Source organism: Scyliorhinus torazame, chromosome 18, assembly GCF_047496885.1.
Source record: "Scyliorhinus torazame isolate Kashiwa2021f chromosome 18, sScyTor2.1, whole genome shotgun sequence".
NCBI classification, from domain to species: domain Eukaryota; kingdom Metazoa; phylum Chordata; class Chondrichthyes; order Carcharhiniformes; family Scyliorhinidae; genus Scyliorhinus; species Scyliorhinus torazame.
The window spans coordinates 8,074,061-8,092,747 of record NC_092724.1 but is presented as its reverse complement, the minus strand read 5'-3'; the positions used below and the strand labels follow the sequence as shown (position 1 = coordinate 8,092,747).

The window sequence follows — 18,687 nt, the reverse complement described above, 5'->3', positions numbered from 1 at the left end:
TTGGCCATGAAGAATGGATAAGTGAGGAAGTGTCACACTGACTGTTTCAACTGTTTCCCAGAGCTACAAGGGGCGGGGGGGGGGGGGGGGGGGGGGGGGGGGCACATGAGGGTGGCTTTTAAAAAAAAAAAAATCAGTGAGTGCTTACCTCTTCAGCACCCTGCCTGTCTCTTTTCAGGACCTGGATCTAGCTGAGCCGTCTAACCTCTCTGTACGGCCTGTGTAAGACTGGAAGATAGTTTGAAAATAAGGAGTGTTGTACTCACTAAAGAAAAAAGACTACATAATGTAACTCCCACAGATCCCTTGAAAGTCGATCTCAAACTGGTCAGTAAATTGTATGAATCGGCTGCTTTCTAAGGCACTATTGTTGGCTTGACTCTCGAGGTCAGTGACCCTCCTGATTTGGTTGCTAAGGAACATGACAGCTGGCCAGTGGTAGCAGCTATTAACTTTGATTAGAATCGTATGTGTGTGTGTGGGGGGGGGGGGGGGGGGGTTGAAAACAGAAAGGGAAGCGGTTCAGTTTAACACGCCCCACACAGAGCGCTGCTGTAATGACCACTTCTTATTATCATCCTAAGTGGGCCAAATGGTGATTGGGCCCAGGAGCACGTCTGGGGCCTGCGAGATGGGCTTAATCACTGCCAAATGGCCGATCAAAGTGGTGGCAGGAGCCAAATCTGTTAGCGTTTGCGGAGGAGGATTCTCGGCTCGCCACGATAAACCACTGATGCAACCGAGACTTTGTAAACAGCTCGATTAGAGCACAGGTCATTTGGAAGACATTTTGCAGTTCTTCAGGATGGAGAGCTGAGGGGCACAGGGAGATGCATAGACAGTTGCTGAGTGTTCCTTTGATAGAAGCCAAATCCGGTAGGAGACTAAAAATAGTGGTATAGCTTCATTTTGTTAGGCCATTATAACCTCTCCTTCTTAACAGCCAGCCTCCTATTGAGATAACCTCCTGTGGAAGATTAAATTACCACAGTGCCCTCTGTTGCTGTTATAGTAGATGGTTCATTATAATCGAGCAATCTAATTGGCAGGTCAGTGGGCACTAATGCCCAGTAGAAGTCTGCCTTGTTGTAATCCAATTTAAATATCATTGTACGGCTCCGCACATCCTTAAAAGGGGCCACACAAGCTGGCGAATTCACTCTTGTTGCAGGGTTTGCTGCAATGAGGGAGCCCAGAGTTTAGAACATAAAACATAGAACATACAGCGCAGAAGGAGGCCATTCGGCCCATCGGGTCTGCACCGACCCACTTAAGCCCTCACTTCCACCCTATCCCCATAACCCCATCTACCCTTTTTGGACACCAAGGGCAATTTATCATGGCCAATCCACCTAACCCGCACGTCTTTGGACTGTGGGAGGAAACCGGAGCACCCGGAGGAAACCCACTCAGACACGGGGAGAATGTGCAGACTCCGCACAGACAGTGACCCAGCGGGGAATCGAACCTGGGACCCTGGCGCTGGGAAGCCACAGTGCAATCCACTTGTGCTACCTTGCTGCCCCAAATTCAATGATTGACGTTCTTCTTCATCACCCCATGCCTCAGTTATGCAAGTTATATTCTGGTAATAACCTTGTTTGCTTCTGTCCCACAATTGCCCGATGTGCTGACGGTTCTGTCAATGTTTGCGCTTGTTGTCGAACACGTGGCCAACTCTATTCATTTCCCGTGGTTGCGTTCAAACCTGTTTATTCCCCCCCCCAGTTTATTTTTATTCTCCTCCTGAAGGCACTGCCTAGTGTTGGCATTGAGACCTGTGTGGAGTGACCATCACCAGCACCGTACCCTTGTGGCAACGTTTCCATGTGTTTAGCATCGGACATTGCAATGAGCTTGTTTCCTACCCTCCACTGACTTCAAGACATCGAGGCCGGAATTCCCTGTCTGTTCGCTCCGGCGGGATTCTCCGGACCCGCTGCAGTGAATGGAGTTTTGGCTGAATGCCAAATTCTCCCTTCACTGTGGTGGGACGATCCCGGATCACAGAAACCCAGCCATTTACTTGACGCTAAAGAAACAAGGGCCTTGATTTTTAACCTCCCATAGAGATGGATGGACACTAGAGTTTGAGCCATTATTGTCTGTTCCTGGGCTCCCCCAGGCCATTTTACCATAGGTGGAATCATAGAATTTACAGTGCAGCCATTCAGCCCATCGGATCCGCACCAGCCCTTGCAAAGAGCACCCTACTTTATTTTTTATTTTTTAAAATAAATTTTGAGGGCCGAAGGGCCTGTACTGCGCTGTAATGTTCTACCCGATTCATTTTTTCCAATTAAGGGACAATTTAGAGTGACCAATCCACCTAGCCTGCACATCTTTGGGTTGTGGGGGCGAAACCCACCCAAACATGGGGAGAATGCGCAAACTCCACAAGGACAGTGACCCAGAGCCGGGATCGAACCTGGGACCTCAGCGCCGTGAGGCAGCAATGCTAACCACTGCGCCACCGTGCTGCCCTAAGAGCACCCTACTTAAGCCCACGCCTCCTATCCCCATAACCCGAGCTAACCTTTTGGACACTTAAGGGGCAATTTAGCATGGCCAATAAACCTAACCTGCACATCTTTGGACTGTGGGAGGAAACAGGAGCACCCGGAGGAAACCCACGCAGACACAGGGAGAGCGTGCAGACTCCGCACAGACAGTTATCCGAGGCCGGAATTGAACCCGGGTCCCTGGAGCTGTGAGGCAGCAGTGCTAGCCACTGTACCCAACCATAACCCCTTCCCCACTGAATGGGGGGGGGGGGGGGGGGGGGTGGAGAAAGGGGTTATAGTTGGGTACGGCTGTTCACCCACAAGAGACGGGTAGCAAATTAAGATAGGGAAGGAAATCTGCCGTCCTTATCCCGTCTGGCCTACATGTGACTCCAGGTGGACTCAGAACCTCCCTCTCAAATGGCCGAGCAAGTCATTCAGTTCAAGGGCAATCCGGGATGGACAATGTCAGTTGTCACCCACCCATGAAAGAATAAAGTAAGAAAAGAGCGGCAATGTGGCCAGAGCAGAATACTGTCTGTGAAATGTCCTGTTCTTACGGATATTTTATATAGTGAAATCTGTTTAAGGAGAATGATAAAGCTGAACTGCTCATCCAGTAAGCTTGACCTTGGGAAAATATCATCAGCCCTGGTACCATTCACAATCCCCATTGTTCCGCTGCACAGTCTTGATCTAGAACAATGAGATTGTTCCTAACGCGAGTTCTGCGATTCTTGGATGAATTTTGAACTAAACTGTCCAGAAATGAAAAACAAAATGGTCCAAAAATCACGAGGCCCACTTAAATAATTCTGTTTCTACCCAGGCAATGATATGCACAAGGAATTCGCATGAGGAATAAATACGTTTTACCTATAGGGACAGAAATGTTTGCAGACTGACACAGCGTCCAGTCAATGGACTTCATCACTCGACAGCCATGCTGAAATATCAGATTTTAAAAAAATTGTTTGACATCGCTGACTAGCATTTATTGTCCATCCCGAGTTGCCGTTGAGAAAGTGGTGGTGATTTGCTTTCTTGAACTGCTGTTGTCCATGTGGTGTAGATACATCCTGTTACTGAGGGAGTTCTGTGATTTTGACCCGGCGACAGTGAAGGAGCGACAATATATTCCCAAATCAGGTGGTGAGTGACTTGGAGGGGGACCTCCAGGTGGTGGGGTTCCCAGGTATCTGCTGCTCTCATCCTCGTGGGTGGTAGTGGTCATGGGTTTGGAACATGCTGCCTAAGGAACCTTGGTGAGTTACTGCAGTGCATCTTGTAGATGGTACACACGGCTGCTACTGTCCATCAGTGGTAGGTAGAGGGAGTGAATGTTTGTGGAAGGGGCAGCAATCAAGTGGGCTGCTTTGTCCTGGATTGTGTCTTCTTGAGTGTTATTGCAGCTGCACTCATCTAGGCAAGTGGGGAGTATTGCATCACAATACTAACTTGTGCCTTGTAGATGGTGGACAGGATTTAGGGAGTCAGGAGGTAAGTTCCTCGTCACAGGATTCCTAGCCTTTGATCTGCCCTGGTAGCCACAGTATTAATGTGGCTGTGTCCAGTTCAGTTTCTGGTGAATGGTAACCCCCAGGATATTGATGGTACGGATTCAGCAACGGTATAGTCGTTGAATGTCAATGGGCAATTTCTTGTTGGAGATGGTCATTGCCTGACACTTGTGTGGCATGAATGTAACTTGTCACTTGTCAGCCCAAGCCTGGATATTGTCCAGATCTTGCTGCATTTGGACATGGACTGCTTTAACATCTGAGGAGTGGTGAATGGTGCTGAACATTGTGCAGTTACTAGCGAACATCCCCACGTCTGACCTTATGATGGAATGGAGGTAATTGATGAAGCAGAAGATGTTTGGTCCAGTGGTTAGCATTGCTGCCTCACAGTGCCAGGGATCCGGGTTCGATTCCCAGCTTGGGTCACTGTCTGTGCGGAGTCTGCACGTTCTCCCCGTGTCTGCGTGGGTTTCCTCCGGGTGCTCCGGTTTCCTCCCACAGTCCAAAGATGTGCAGGTGGTGAATTGGACATTCTGAATTCTCCCTCTGTGTACCTGAACAGGTGCCGGAGTGTGGCGACTTGGGACTTTTCACAGTAACTTCATTGCAGTGTTAATGTAAGCCTACTTGTTTCACTAATAAAGATTATGATTCTGGTCTTTGTTTTCATTTGCCTTGAAAGGAAAATCACTTATTGTCACAAGTAGGCTTCAAATGAAGTTACTGTGAAAAGCCCCTAGTCACCACATTCCGGCGCTTGTTCGGGGAGGCTGGTACGGGAATTGAACCGTGCTGCTGGCCTGCCTTGGTCTGCTTTCAAAACCAGTGATTTAGCCCAGTGTGCTAAAAAGCCCTTGTGCATAGCTTCTTACATCTTTGTCTCTTTTCTTATCAGGACAGTGATGGCGATAAGAGTGATGACAACTTGGTCGTGGATGTTTCAAACGAGGTTTGTAAGCATTTTTAGTAATTTTGCTTGTTTGCCGTTTTCAGCTTTACGAATCTGTCATGCTAAAAAGACTTTGTAACATACGCACGCATATATATTGGGGCAAAATGACGTGATTAATCAGAAAACACACTAATCCTGCCACTGATGTGCATTTTTTGAGATTCTGATGAAGTTTGAGGTCTTGAAAGTTAAAAGAGTCGACATTATGAGGAAGTTCCCACTTATAGGTGAAACCGAATGCAAAGGACATTAATATATGCTCGTTAATAATAAACCCAATAAAGGATTCGGAGTAAACCTCTTTTGCTCTAGTTTCCTCCCATAGTCCAAAGATGTGCAGGTTAGGTGCAATGGTCAAGCTAAATTGCCCCTTAGTGTCCAAAATAATAAAGGTTAGGTGGGTTACGGGATAGGGCGAGGTCGTGGGCCTTGATGGGGTGCTCCTTCGGAGGGTCAGTGCAGACTCAATGGGCTGAATGGCCTAATTCTGCACTGTATGGATTCTATGATCATTGAGATAAACCCTTTGTGCCCCTTCTCCAGTGCCTTTGTATGCTTTTTAAAATAATCTGGAGATCCGAATTGTTCATAGTATCCTTGGTTTGTACAACAGAGACCTGGGCTGTCGTAGTTTCTGACCCATTGATTCTGTTTGAATTCAGGACCCATCGTCTCCGCAAGGCAGCCCGTCCCACTCGCCCCGTGGAAATGGGATCGATAAGTTCCTCCTTTTGAGAAAGGATGCCCCGAGCAGCCCCGCGTCCCTGGCTTCCTCACGTAGCACACCGCCCACCAAATCCAAAGAGCCGGGCCTGGTAAGTAGGATGACTTTGCCTTTCCAAATGAAGTGAATGCCTGGGCCTTTGGGAGCTGAAGGGTGTACACCAGGCTGAAGCTATGGCTCAGCGGCTATCATTCTCACCTCTGCTTCAGGCGATCATGTGTCCCACGTCCCACAGCACAGGCACGAGCAGAAAATCTAGGCCGACAGTCCAGGACTGCATTGTCGGAGATGCTGTCTCTCCGATGAGATGTTAATCTGAAGTCCCGTCGGCCTTCTCAGACTTCGCGAGATTGCTAACGAGCTGGGTAACCCCCCCCCCCGCCCCGGTCTTCTGACAGATGTTTATCCTTAACCAACATTGTGAAAACAGGTTGTCATCACATTGCTCTTTGTGAAACCTTTCTGTGCATAAATTGGCTGTTCCATTTTCTATGTTACAACAGGAACCACACATCAAAACGTACCTTCATGGCTTGAAAACAGCCCGAGGTCACGAAAGGTGCTATACAAATGCGGGTCTTTCTTTAGATTGTGGAATGCTGTCTTTGGGCCATTTCTATTTGTTTTGAAGTGTTTGATGTTCAGATTTGCTAACGAGGACAAGACGATCAGAATACTGAGAGCCATGCTCCACCTGGTCAGTTTCCGATTTTTGCTCCTATTTGGGCTATTTTTAATAATTCTTAAATTTAAATGGATTTCGGTTCCTGCTCCTGTTGTTTACTCCCTCCCATTAAACGAAGGTCCTGTGCACCTGGTCAGGTGGAAGTACAATGAGCCCCCACCGCACTGTTCAAAGAAGAGTGGGGGGAGAGTTCTTCTGGCTGGCCAGTCCAAGATACCTCCGTCAACGTCACAAAAACAAATTAACTGGTCATTGATCGCATTGCGGTCTGCCTTTCTGCGTGAAAATGGACAATGGTGCCCCATAAGTTTAAAAACAATTTCTTGGTTGTGAAGACCTTCAGGCAATGGGAGGATGTTTAGGACGCAATATAAATGAAAATTCTTTCAAAAAAGCAAATTACTGCAGATGCTGGAATCTGAAACCAAAAGAGAAAATGCTGGAAAATCTCAGCAGGTCTGGTAGCACCTGTAAGGAGAGAAAAGAGCTAACATTTCGAGTCCAGGTGACTCTTTGTCAAAACTAAAAGGCATAGAAAGTGGGTGATATTTATACTGTACGGTGAGGGACTGAAAGATGAGTCATAGCCACAGAAACCAAGGGAACTGAGTGCTAATGGCAGCCCCTGGAGAGAATAAAAGGTGCGAAAGGCCAAACAGCAGAGAAACTAAGATCAGAGGGTAAGCTGTGACAGATATAGATGTGGGGGAGGGTGGGCATGGGTGGGAGAGAGGTAAATTGAGAAAAACGGGTGGGAAAGGGGGAAACAAAGGGGGGAAAGGGTAAGGAAAGGGGGGATAAGATAGGAGGAAAGAGTGTGGAAAGAAATTTCTGAGTTGTGAATTTGATGGCAGCACGGTAGCACAGTAGTTAGCACAGTTGCTTCACAGCTCCAGAGTCCCAGGTTTGATTCCCGGCTGGGTCACTGTACGGAGTCTGCACGTTCTACCCGTGTCTGCGTGGGTTTCTTCCGGATGCTCGGGTTTCCTCCCACAGTCCAAAGATGTGCAGGTTAGGTGGATTGGCCATGCTAAATTGCCCTTGGGTTAGGTGGGGTTACTGGTTTACGGGGATAGGGTGGAGCTGCCGGCACCGGCTTAAGTAGGGTGCTCTTTCCAAGAGCCGGTGCAGACTCGATGGGCCGAATGACCGCCTCTGCACTGTAAATTCTGTGATTCTACAAATAAAAGGGTGTAAGACAGTTAAAATGAAATGGATTGAAAACAAAGGGGTCGAGGTGGGGTAGAGCTAATCATCTGAAGTTATTGAATTCAAAGTTGAGACCGGAAGGCTGTAGCGTGCCTAACCGGAAGATGAGATTCCTCCAGTTTGCGTTGAGCTTCACTGGAACATTGCAGCAAGCCAAGGACAGACATGTGGGCCTGGGAGCAGGGTCTGGTGTTAAAGTGGTAGGCAACGGGAAGGTCAGGGTCCTGTTTCCCTCCTTCCGGTGTAAGCGTAGTGCACCATCCCCAACTAATGTGGGAGTGAACCAAGAGGGTGAGGAAAGTCCGAGCCTTGATCTCAAGTCAGTGCAGTAGCTTGTGGGCAACAGTTGTCCCCAGTGGAAGAGTTGGGACCAGGGCCTCCACTCCAGCGATGGAAAGTGATGGCGGAAGCTCCAAATTTAGTTCCATCACATGGCTGACCAGGAGTCTGTCCCACTCCTACCGCCTGTCATTGGTCATTGGTGGGTATGTTGGAAAGATTTGCAGGTTGATGGTCATCCTGGTTTGGCTACGTTATGAACGCAGTGGGTAGGAAAGTAGAGAGAGTAGGGCAGCACGGTGGCGCAGTGGGTTAGCACTGCAGCCTCACGGCGCCGAGGTCCCCGGTTCGATCCCGGCTCTGGGTCACTGTCCGTGTGGAGTTTGCACATTCTCCCCTGCGTTTGCGTGGGTTTAGCCCCCACAACCCAAAGATGTGCAGGTTGGGTGGATTGGCCACGCTAAATTGCCCCTTAATTGGAAAAATGAATTGGGTACTCTAAATTTATTTTTTTTAAAAAAGGAAATTAGAGTGGGTAAACCTCCGACTGTGAGGCAAGTTAACAGACGCCAACTTGAGAGTTTCCCGTGGCCGTGGTGGGCTGCAGATTCGGAGCTTCTCCGAGGCAGGGTCCCTACCCACTTTTGCCACATGACCTCCACAACCATGGTTAAAGCCACAGTCTCGGTTTGCAAAGGAGAATGGTCTCTTGGGTGAGGTACAAGGGAACTGCAGCACCTTCAGGAGAAAACTGGAGGGAAACGAGCATTAAGATTATTGTTTTGTTGGGGGTGTGATAACTTTTTTTTTTTTAAAAAGCAAGCTTCAAAAGAACATGGTCTGATAAAAATACTGCATTGACCGTAGCAATCCAATCGGCTAGGCAGAGATATTTCAGTGCTCTGGCAGGAAGTGGAAATTCATTTGTATGATGAATTCACTTTGACCTCACTGTTACTTTATTTATCTGTCAACAGAACGACAAGGCCACCACTCCAGTGTCCAAATCTATAACCCCAACTCCCCGCAGCGATTCCTTGACCCCCGGCCCCAGCTCTGCTTCCAGACTCAGACAGATGTCCAGCAAACCCTCTGTCGATGCACTGGGTAAGATGCCTGTCCCCGTCTCTGAGGAAATGCCGGGCGGACTTTACACAGGTGGTAATGAATTTAATGTCCTGAAGAGTAAGGGGGAATATTTTAAGGGGGAGTGATTGTTTTTGTCGTCCTGTGTACCTGCTGCATGGAGATTTTCGTGATGGTGAATGCATGCGTCAGCATGAAGCTGCAGAACAGAGAGCATGTGTTGGAGCACGTGGATGTGTTTGGATGAGCACAGAGGTAGCGGGTAGGAAAATAGAGAGGATACATGGTTACAGTGAGGCCAATTAGCACAGACCATCTGGTAGGGCAGAGGAGCAGCATGGTGGCACAGTGGTTAGCACTGCTGCCTCACAGCGCCAGAGTCCCAGGTTCAATTCCGGCCTCGGATGACTGTCCATGTGGAGTCTGCACTTTCTCCCCATCTCTGCGTGGGTTTCCTCCGGGTGCTCCGGTTTCCTCCCACAGTCTAAAGGCGTACGAGTTGGGTAGATTGGCCGTGCTGAATTTCCCCAGAGTATACAAAAGATTTGCAAGTTAGGTGGGGTCACAGGCATAGGGCGGCAGAGTGGGCTTAGGTAGAGTGTTCTTTCAGAGGGTCAGCGCAGACTCAATGGGCCGAATGGCCTCCTTCTGCACTGTAGGAATTCTATAATTCGATGATCTGACAGGCTGCCTCCATTCCCCTGCCACATAGGAAATTGGGCCAGCTGCCTGGAGGTGGCCACCCAGCAATAGCCCAGAGAGCCAGTGCTTGAGGGAGGCCGTGATCTCTCTCCCTCTTCCCCTCTCGCCATTAGCTGAACTCCAGGCTGCAGCTCCTGCCGATCTGGCAGTTATCCTGTTGGGCCTCCAACCTCGCAGGCCCACCTGCCATCCTTCATTAGATCGTGAGCCCGTCCCGTGGCCACTAATTGACCAATTCTTGAAAAGTCACCGCTGGATGACTGTTCCCTCGCACAGTGTGGTGTTAGGACCCTGAAGTTGAGGTCCCAAACAAAACCCCTAGTCATGCCCATTATTTCAATCCTCCATATTGGTGTGAAGTAATTGTATGAATGCGCCAAGATCTTGAATTATTTTGTGTGTCTGAATGTGTTTTAGTTCGAGTGCCTCCCTCAGTCTGTGTGTCCACGAGTGAGCGTGTACCTTTTGTGTAAACATGCTTGCGTTGAAGTTAAATGGTTCCCTCGTATTTTTCGCCACGAAGGTCTGAGGAGCCCGCTCACCGTGCCAGGCCCCTACGCAACACCATTTGGGATGATGACGCACGCAGGAATGAACGGGGAGTTGCCTAGTCCAGGGGCCTACGCAAGTCTCCACATCTCGCCGCAAATGAGCACCGCGGCAGTGTACGGCCGTGCCCCCATGGTGAGAACCAGGGCTGTGTTTATGTCTTGTGCGAAATAATGAAAAATGTGGGGCGCGATTCTCCACTCCCATGCCGGTTGGGAGAATCGCCTGGGCCGCCAAAATTTCCGGGGGCGCTGGTCCGACGCCCTCCCGCGATTCTCCCAAGCGGCGGGAACGGCCCGGTCGGGTTTCGCGGGCCGCAGGCCGGAGAATCGCCGGAGACACCCAAAATGGCGATTCTCCGGCACCCCCGCTATTCTGAGGCCCGGATGGGCCGAGCGGCCAGGCCAAAACGGCGGGTTCCCCCCGGCGCCGTCCACACCTGGTCGCTGCAGTCGTGGGTGGTGCGTGAACGCTGGGGGGGCGGCCTGTGGGGGGGGCGAGGGGGGATCCTGCACCGGGCTTCACCTGCAATATGGGGTGGCCCAGCAATTGGTGCCCACCGATCGTCGGGCCGTCCTCTCTGAAGGAGGACCTCCTTCCTTCCGCGGCCCCCCAAGATCCGTCCCCCATCTTCTTGCGGGGCAGATTTGGACAGGACGGCAACCACGCATGCGCAGATGACGCCCGTTATGCGGCGCCGGCCGCGTCATCTATGCGGCACCACTTTTACGCGGGCGACGAGGCCTGGCGCGGGTAGATGACGCGGCCCCGATACTGGCCCATTGTCAGGGCCTGAATCGGTCGGGACCGGGGCCGTTCCGCGCCGTCGTGAACCTCGACGGCGTTCACGACGGCGTGGCCACTTCGGCGCTGGAGTGGAGAATCGCGCCTGTGATTCTCATGATGCTTTCAGCAACAACAGCTGCGCAGAGGCTTTGAAGGTGGAACATGGGTCGGGTGGAACTGTGGGATCCTATTGTCAATCTCTCTGCGCAAAACTCCTTTTGCCTCGCATTGTAGCCAGGGTATCAGCGCAATCATATGAAACTGGTTGACGTACTTAATATAGAAGAGAAGAATTTCCCCCAGACACGTTACCTGAAATGTTAGCACCGTTTCTAGCTCACAGCTGAGAGCGTTCAGCATTTTCTGTTTTTAATTTGAGATTTCCAACAGAATTTGGAATTGAGCCAAGCAATATTTTGCTTTCGTCCTGGTGCTACTGTTTGTTGTTCATGTCGCACGGCCTGATTTCACCCCGTAGTCATCGCTGAGTGACAGCGCATTCACTGGCGTAGCTCTGACTCTTACAAATAATTGGGAGCGAGTAAATGGACTGTAATTTAATTAAGGGGGTTTGGATCATGGAGGAAACCTCAAGAATAACTGCACATCTGAGCTGAATTGAAACCACTAGCTGGCTATTTAATATGGGTTTTTTTGAATGTATCTCACAGCGCTGTTTTTATTACAGTCAGGTCAGCAATGTTGATAGAACATTGATTGATGCTTGTGACTGGCTGTTACCTTGTGACCTGAAAACAGGTGCTGTTTCACCACCTGCACACAGGTATAAAACAGGCATTTGTTTACAGCCAGTAAGTCAAATAGTAGGCCCATTGAGACAGGGGGAGGTGGAGGGCGAGAGAATCCCTGTCCCCGTTTTGCGTAGTGACATTTTCAATGTGCTCGCAGAGAATCCTTGAATCCAGCGAAGTCGTAAACACATCATGGAAATGTTGCTCTGAGCAAGTAAAGCACAAACTCTCAGCGAGTTCATCTGAAATAGCTTCCTTTGTTAATTCACCCATTTGCTTTCAATGCGCTAACCCCTCCGTCAACCTGGAGGACATGGGAATTTAAGGCTGGAAATTTCCTTGGATACGGTTCCCACTCCGCCACCTAGGAGGGCGTTTCCACTGGATGTTTGGCAAAGTTCCAGCGATGAGTAAATTACTGGTCTTAGCCGTCATACGTTACGATGCGACCACCTCACTTCAGAACCAGCAGCTTTGAGGCTTCCCTTGAAGCCGCAAGCAGTGGAAGCCTTCGCAAACGGTCGGGCAAGCCGCGCGCGCGCCGTGCACGCGGACACGCATCAGGAAACCTTGCGTACATCAGCTGGAGATTTTCCATCTGGTTTCCCTGTTTGTGCTCCTGGCTGAGCCTGGAGGTCATTCCGCACACCGACATTGGGCTGGATCCTCCGACTTTGAGGCTATATCCAGAGTAAGTGTCTAGATTTACGCCCAAAAAATCGGCGAGGCCCCGGCACCGACCCTCCGACCGGTGAGAGGCTAGCAGCAGCGCCACGTAAGCCGCCCGGCCTTCAAGAAATAAACGGCCGGAGAATTGCTGGGTCTGTGGCCGCGCAGGGCGTTGGCCTGAAGCAGTCGCGCCGTACAACATGCCGCCGACCGCACGTGGACCCAACCTGCCAGATAGTGCCCCCCTGGACACCCCCCCACCGGTCCCCCCATCCCTCGCCGAAGCCCCCCCCCCCCCCCCCCCCCCCTGGCCCGGCCAGCAGCACGGCTACCCCCCCCCCAACCCACCGACTGTGGCGCGGCTGGACACGGTCCACAGCCGCCACGCTGGGTTCCCGACCGCTGACATCATGAGTCAACCGCGCGGTCGGGAACTCAGCCCATTGGGGGAGGCCTTCAGGTGACACCCTGATGCCGTCCCAACGCCCTGCGGGGTACTCCCCAGTGACGCCGCTTTGGAGGGGGCAGTGTACCCAAAAACAGGCGCCGCCCCCGATCCGGTGGTCAAAAGGGATTCTCCGCCCGATCGCCGATTCTGGCACCGGCAAGCGGAGAGTCCCGCCCCTGGAGTGTGTGTAATGGATGGATAAGAATGATTTGAATTGAAGTGAAGAATAGTGACCCAGTATCTGTGTTATTTTCATGTGCCTCAAGACTCCACAGCAAGACTGATTAAATGTTATCATTTTTAACGGAAGGAATTGAAATGTGTAAGTCAGCCCAGTAACTCATCAGGTTCTGAACATACGAAGGAGGTGGTGGAGTTGGCCATTCAGCTCTCTGAGCCTGGTCCACTATTCAGCTAGACCATGGCTGATCTACCTCAGCTACACCTTCCTGCACTGGCCCCATAACCCTTAGAGTTCAAAAATCGATCAGCCTCTGTCTTGAATATGCGCAATGACTCACCATCTCCACCCTTCAGGGGCCGAGAAGTTTCATTGACCTCTGGGTGAACAAGCTTGTCCGAAATGACTGACCTCTTATTCCGAGAGGGTGAACCTTAATTCTGAACTCTCCAGTCAGCTTCACAGTTAACAGTTCTTAAATAAAAGGAACCGGGGGCTGGTTTAGCTCAGTGGGCTAGACAGCTGGTTCGTGATGCAGAGCAAGGCCAGCAGCGGGGGTTCAATTCCCCAACCGGCTGAGGTTATTCCTGACGGCCCGCCTTCTCAACCTTGCCCTTTGCCTGAAGTGTGGTGATTCTCAGATTAAACCACCACAAGTCAGCTCCCCCCCACAAGGGGGGTCATCTGGGACTAAGGTGACTTTACCTTACACCTGTAATTACTTTCTATTAATTATATATATTGCAATTAAGCAACCCAATATAGTTCAAAATCCATTTATAAATAAAGTGGGCAGGGGTGGGTTTTAATTAAGGGGTGGAGCCAGGTCTGTCTGTGGTTTTGCACTTTAATCCATAGGATTTTGTTTGACAAGACAGAGGCTCCACCCCTTAAGGCATTCTTCAGTCTCCTCTCACTAAGATGTCGCATGACCTGTTTATCCAGGACTAAGCACCATCCCTCATTAATTATCTACACCCTAAAATAAATCCTCAAATCAAAACAATTTTCCATCAGCCATCTATCTGTAAATAAGTAAATGAAAATGAAATGAAATGAATGAAAAAATGAAAATGAAAATCGCTTATTGTCACAAGTAGGCTTCAAATGAAGTTACTGTGAAAAGCCCCTAGTCACCACATTCCGGCGCCTGTTCGGGGAGGCTGTTACGGGAATTGAACCGTGCTGCTGGCCTGCCTTGGTCTGCTTTCAAAGCCAGCGATTTAGCCCTGTGCTAAACAGCCCCTCTAAAAAGCCCCTTTTAAATGGTTAAAACCCATGATTATCTCACTTTTACGACCCCTTAAGCACAGCTTTATTAGGACTACTGCCTGTATGTATCTTAAACCAGGCTTTTTGAAAGTAACATTACTGGAACAAATATAAAATATAATAAATAGCAATTTCCAACATTCATCACAGAAGGCACCAGAGAGAGTGCAGTACAAATTTTTCAAGAATCATTTCAGGGATGAAGATCTTCAATTCTGTAGGAAGACTTGAGAAGGCTTGGGACTGTTTTCCTTGTAGATGGTTGAGAGGAGATTTGATATGGGTATTCAAAATGATGGTGTGTCCGCACGGAGTATTTAGGGAAACTGCTGCCGTTTGTCAAAGGGTGAGAATGCAAGGACACAGATTTTCGGTAATTGGCAAAAGAAGCAGTGCGACATTTGGAAAATCTTTTTACGCAGTGAGCGCTCAGGGTCTGGAATGCACTGCCTGAGAGTGGGGTGGAGACGGGTTCAATCAAGGCATTCGAGAGAGAGTTGGATAACGATCTGAAAAAGGGGAATGTGAAGGGCTATAGGGAGAAGGTGGCGAGTTGAGCTAGGTCAATTAATTGCTCCTTACGAGCTGGTGCAGACATCTGTTGGGCTGAATGGCCTCCTCCTGTGCTGACCCAACACCTCGGAGGGTGGGAGAGGGTATGGGGGGGGGGGGGGGGGGAGGCTGGTGGGTGACTGGCAAATTCCTATTGCAGACAATAGTCTTGTGGCCTTTAAGCACCCTTAATTGGCTATCGGCGACTTGCCGGTGTGTAACCCTGCTGCCCCCCTCCCGGCCAACCTGCTCCAACCTGGGAAAATGACCCCGGGGGAAAGATGCTGCAGGCAAAACGGCACATCAGCTGGTGACACAAATGTCCACCCACCCAGGGGCGGCATGTTGGCACAGTGGTTAGCGCTGCTGCCTACGGCGCCGAGGACGCAGGTTCGATCCTGGCTCGGGCTACTGTTCGTGTGGAGTTTGCACATTTTTCGCCCCCACAACCCAAAGATGTGCGGTGCAGCTGGATTGGCCACACTAAGTTGCCCCTCATTTGGAAAAAAGTAATTGGGTAGTCTAAAATTTGATTTTTTAAAAATATATGTTCACACCCACCCACCTGTCTCTGCACTCAACCCTGATGAATCCTGCCCACAGGTTCAGTCGGAAACGCTGATCTTCTCAATGTCTATAACTTGTATTTACTGAGCAGGCATAATCCCGGAGTCCAAAAGATTGGGGCTATGTCTTGGCATCCTCCTGGGGGGTGGGGGGGTCGGTCATTGATCCTTACTTTCGATTTTGAACCTAAACGAAAAGAAAAAGCAGCTTCTGCTCTCAGCATAAGTTTCGAAAGCGGCAAGTGAACGTCGCGGCATTTCACCGAGCTGGAGCAGGGTATATTCATGAGATTAAATTGTCCGAATTACAGAGTCACAGAAGGGGGAAGATCGTGCCGCATTTAGTGAAGTTCTGCACGAGAGTGTGTACTCTGTTTCAAGATGAATATGTAACGTGAACCATCGGCTGAAGTTTCACAAGTTGGTTCCACTTCTGTGTGTGTGGGGGGTGCAGAATGTTTACCCCTGTGCTGACCTCGAAATGCAAACCTCACCACATTCCAGTGGCTGTGACGTGCGTGGCAGAATCCACCCTCGGCTGACACCAATTATTTCTGTACTTTCAGGTTGCCTTTGACTCACATCCTCACATGCGTGCTGCAGGACTTCAGCCGAGCCTGCCCACCATTCCTGGGGGGAAACCGTGAGTGTTATGACTGGGCCACACACATACTGGGTGTGCAGTGTAAACTGAACAGCTGACTTCTCAGAACCCCCCCAAGTCGGAAGCTCCTCCAAAATCTTGATATTCTCGCTCTTGCTGTAAAATTGCCATGTCGCGTTTTTGAAGCCTGTACACCGGGAACTACTTTCTCTAACGAGAGCGGCCCCCCTTCGTCCAAACAACCTGATGCATTTTCGGTATTCATACCATTGGAAACCAGCTTTGGAATCATTTGGAATCATTAGTAGAACCTTCTGTTTTTCTCTTCAGTTGAATCTCCGACTGAGGGCTTGAAGGCCAAGCATCCAGGTCCATGAACAACATTCCCCTTCGAGCTTGCGAAGGAATAGGCTAGTCTTCCCCTGTGGTGCAAAGTCAGCTCATTCCGCTAATTTGACCGTACGTCCTTGTGTTCAGCACACATTTAGCGCTGGGGGAGGAGAGGGAAGATGTGAATTGGGGATTCTGGTCCACAAGCCAGTTAAGGACTCCTGGTCGCCCATTCAGCACCACCAGGGTTTTTGCCACACAGGAACTGTTTTTGGGGCTGGTTTAGCACACTGGGCTAAATAGCTAGCTTTGAAAGCAGACCAAGGCAGGCCAGCAGCACGGTTCAATTCCCGTAACAGCCTCCCCGAACAGGCGCCGGAATGTGGCGACTAGAGGCTTTTCACAGTAACTTCATTTGAAGACTACTTGTGACAATAAATGATTTTCATTTCATTTCATTTTTCATTTCAGGAAGATGAAAGAATGGGATGGAGGAGACACCGGGCGGGGCGTAGAGGCATTGTATCGATTTTAAAATTGAGCCTTCCCTTGTAGACACAGAGTGCCTGGAGTGTAGACTGGCGTGTTGACCTGAATTTTCACTCATGGATCCTGCTTCTCCAAACCCGACCTGTGATAAATTGTCCCAGAAGTTGGGATTTTTGTTCCAGGGCAGCGGAGTTCTCCGGGGGCTGTCTCGGCCATCCCAGAATGCGTGTGAAGGCTGCTGGCTGTGGAGTGGGGGACTGGGTGGAAGTCCTGCCTCCGTGCCCGAGCACTTTTGTCAAAAAATATTTTGAACAATAAACATCCCTCCAGCCCTCGGCTCTCACACCCCAATCACTCGCCTAGACACTCCCATCCCCAGCCTTGCCAATTCATGCCACCTCGTGCACTACCCACCACATAATCCTCATGCTTTTCATGCCAACCTATGCCCCCCCCCATGGTCCCTTATGCCCTCTACCCACCACGGTTCCTTATAGTCCCTAACCCAACTTAGTGCTAACCCCTCCTCTCCCAACCACCACCCTTTTCCCTGACACCTACCATGCCAACCTACCCAGTATCCACCACGGGTGAGACCTCAGGAACCATGCTGAGATGAAATAATATAAAGTTCTAAGTGTCTATTGCAGAGTTTCAAAAAAATGTTCATAACGTTTTTAAAACACTTCAAGTGCATAATCCCTTGTAAGAAGAAACGTTTCATTCAAGTGCATAATCCCTTATAAAAGAAGTATTAGAATTCATTATCCCACTTCAAAGAGTCTGTAAGCACTTGGAGCTGTCAGTCAAATTGAAGACACCCTACTGTGAAATTGAAAGGTTCTGAAATTACTCACGCAACACCACTCCAGTAATGGACATCGTCAGGCTTACGGAAACAAAGTGAAATAGAAACATTTTTTCTTCAACACTCCAGACTTTTAAAGATTTAAGGGCTGGAAGTTTTAAATGCCTTGACACTTTGCAGATGATTTTAACAGTTGTGTTTGACAGTCATGTTTGACTGTTTTTACAGTTTTTCTTGACAGCTTTCTTGACGATTCCAATGAGCTTATTCACTTTTAAAGCACATCCATGTCCACCTTTAACAATCCCAAAGGACATCTTCCCCACCCTCCACAAAGAGCAGTTTACCCCTCCCATAGGGCAGTTTACCTCTCCTAAAGTTGGCCTAAGACCCATCTCTCCTGTTGTCTCTCCGCTCCCCTCTTTCCTCTCCTCTCCAAAAGAATACTCCAATTCTGCAAAGTGCTCTTCAACATTTATACCTGCTCCTTCCGGGTCCAGTCTGCACATTCTGGGCAGGTTTCTCCGTCCATGCGGCGCGCTGCCGGGAGTCTCCGTTCCTCCGACTGGTCAGTGGCCTTTCCCATTGTGGAGCAGCCCCACGCCGTCGGGAGAACCCCGGGCTACTGGCAACACGGAGAATCCCGACGGTGGAGAATTCAGCCCATTGAGTTTCCCCCTCCTGGCTAACAAAAACCAGACATGACCGCAGGCAGCTGCTGTTTTAGACAGGGAGCGGAAATGGTAGGTGCCAACTTCGTGAGGTGGGGGTGGGGGGGTCTTCCTGATTTCAACCACTTTTGCCATTTTTACAATATCAGAGAGGCTCTTTCCTTGGAATAAGTCCAGGCCATTCCCCTTTGAAGTATGTTAAACTGTAGGCCTCAGGCCTTGCTGCCCAGTAGTAACAGGGAGTTGGCACCCAGTGTCCTTATCAGCATCTATATTGCAAAGGAAGGCAACTTTGGGTGTTTGAGTTTTATCTTGGGCCAAGCATTTTTGCACTGGCATTTTCTGT

At 49.8% G+C, this 18,687-nt stretch overlaps 1 protein-coding gene across 1 annotated transcript in view; it reads left to right on the top strand.

The window, feature by feature from the left end:
• The window catches only part of LOC140394923 (transducin-like enhancer protein 4), a 232,552-nt gene that overhangs the window by 177,801 nt on the left and 36,064 nt on the right, over nt 1–18,687 (top strand). Inside the window, 5 exon segments of the mRNA XM_072482114.1 lie at nt 4,923–4,976; nt 5,642–5,794; nt 8,854–8,983; nt 10,188–10,348; nt 16,006–16,082. Of these exon segments, the coding sequence (XP_072338215.1) occupies nt 4,923–4,976; nt 5,642–5,794; nt 8,854–8,983; nt 10,188–10,348; nt 16,006–16,082 (575 nt within the window).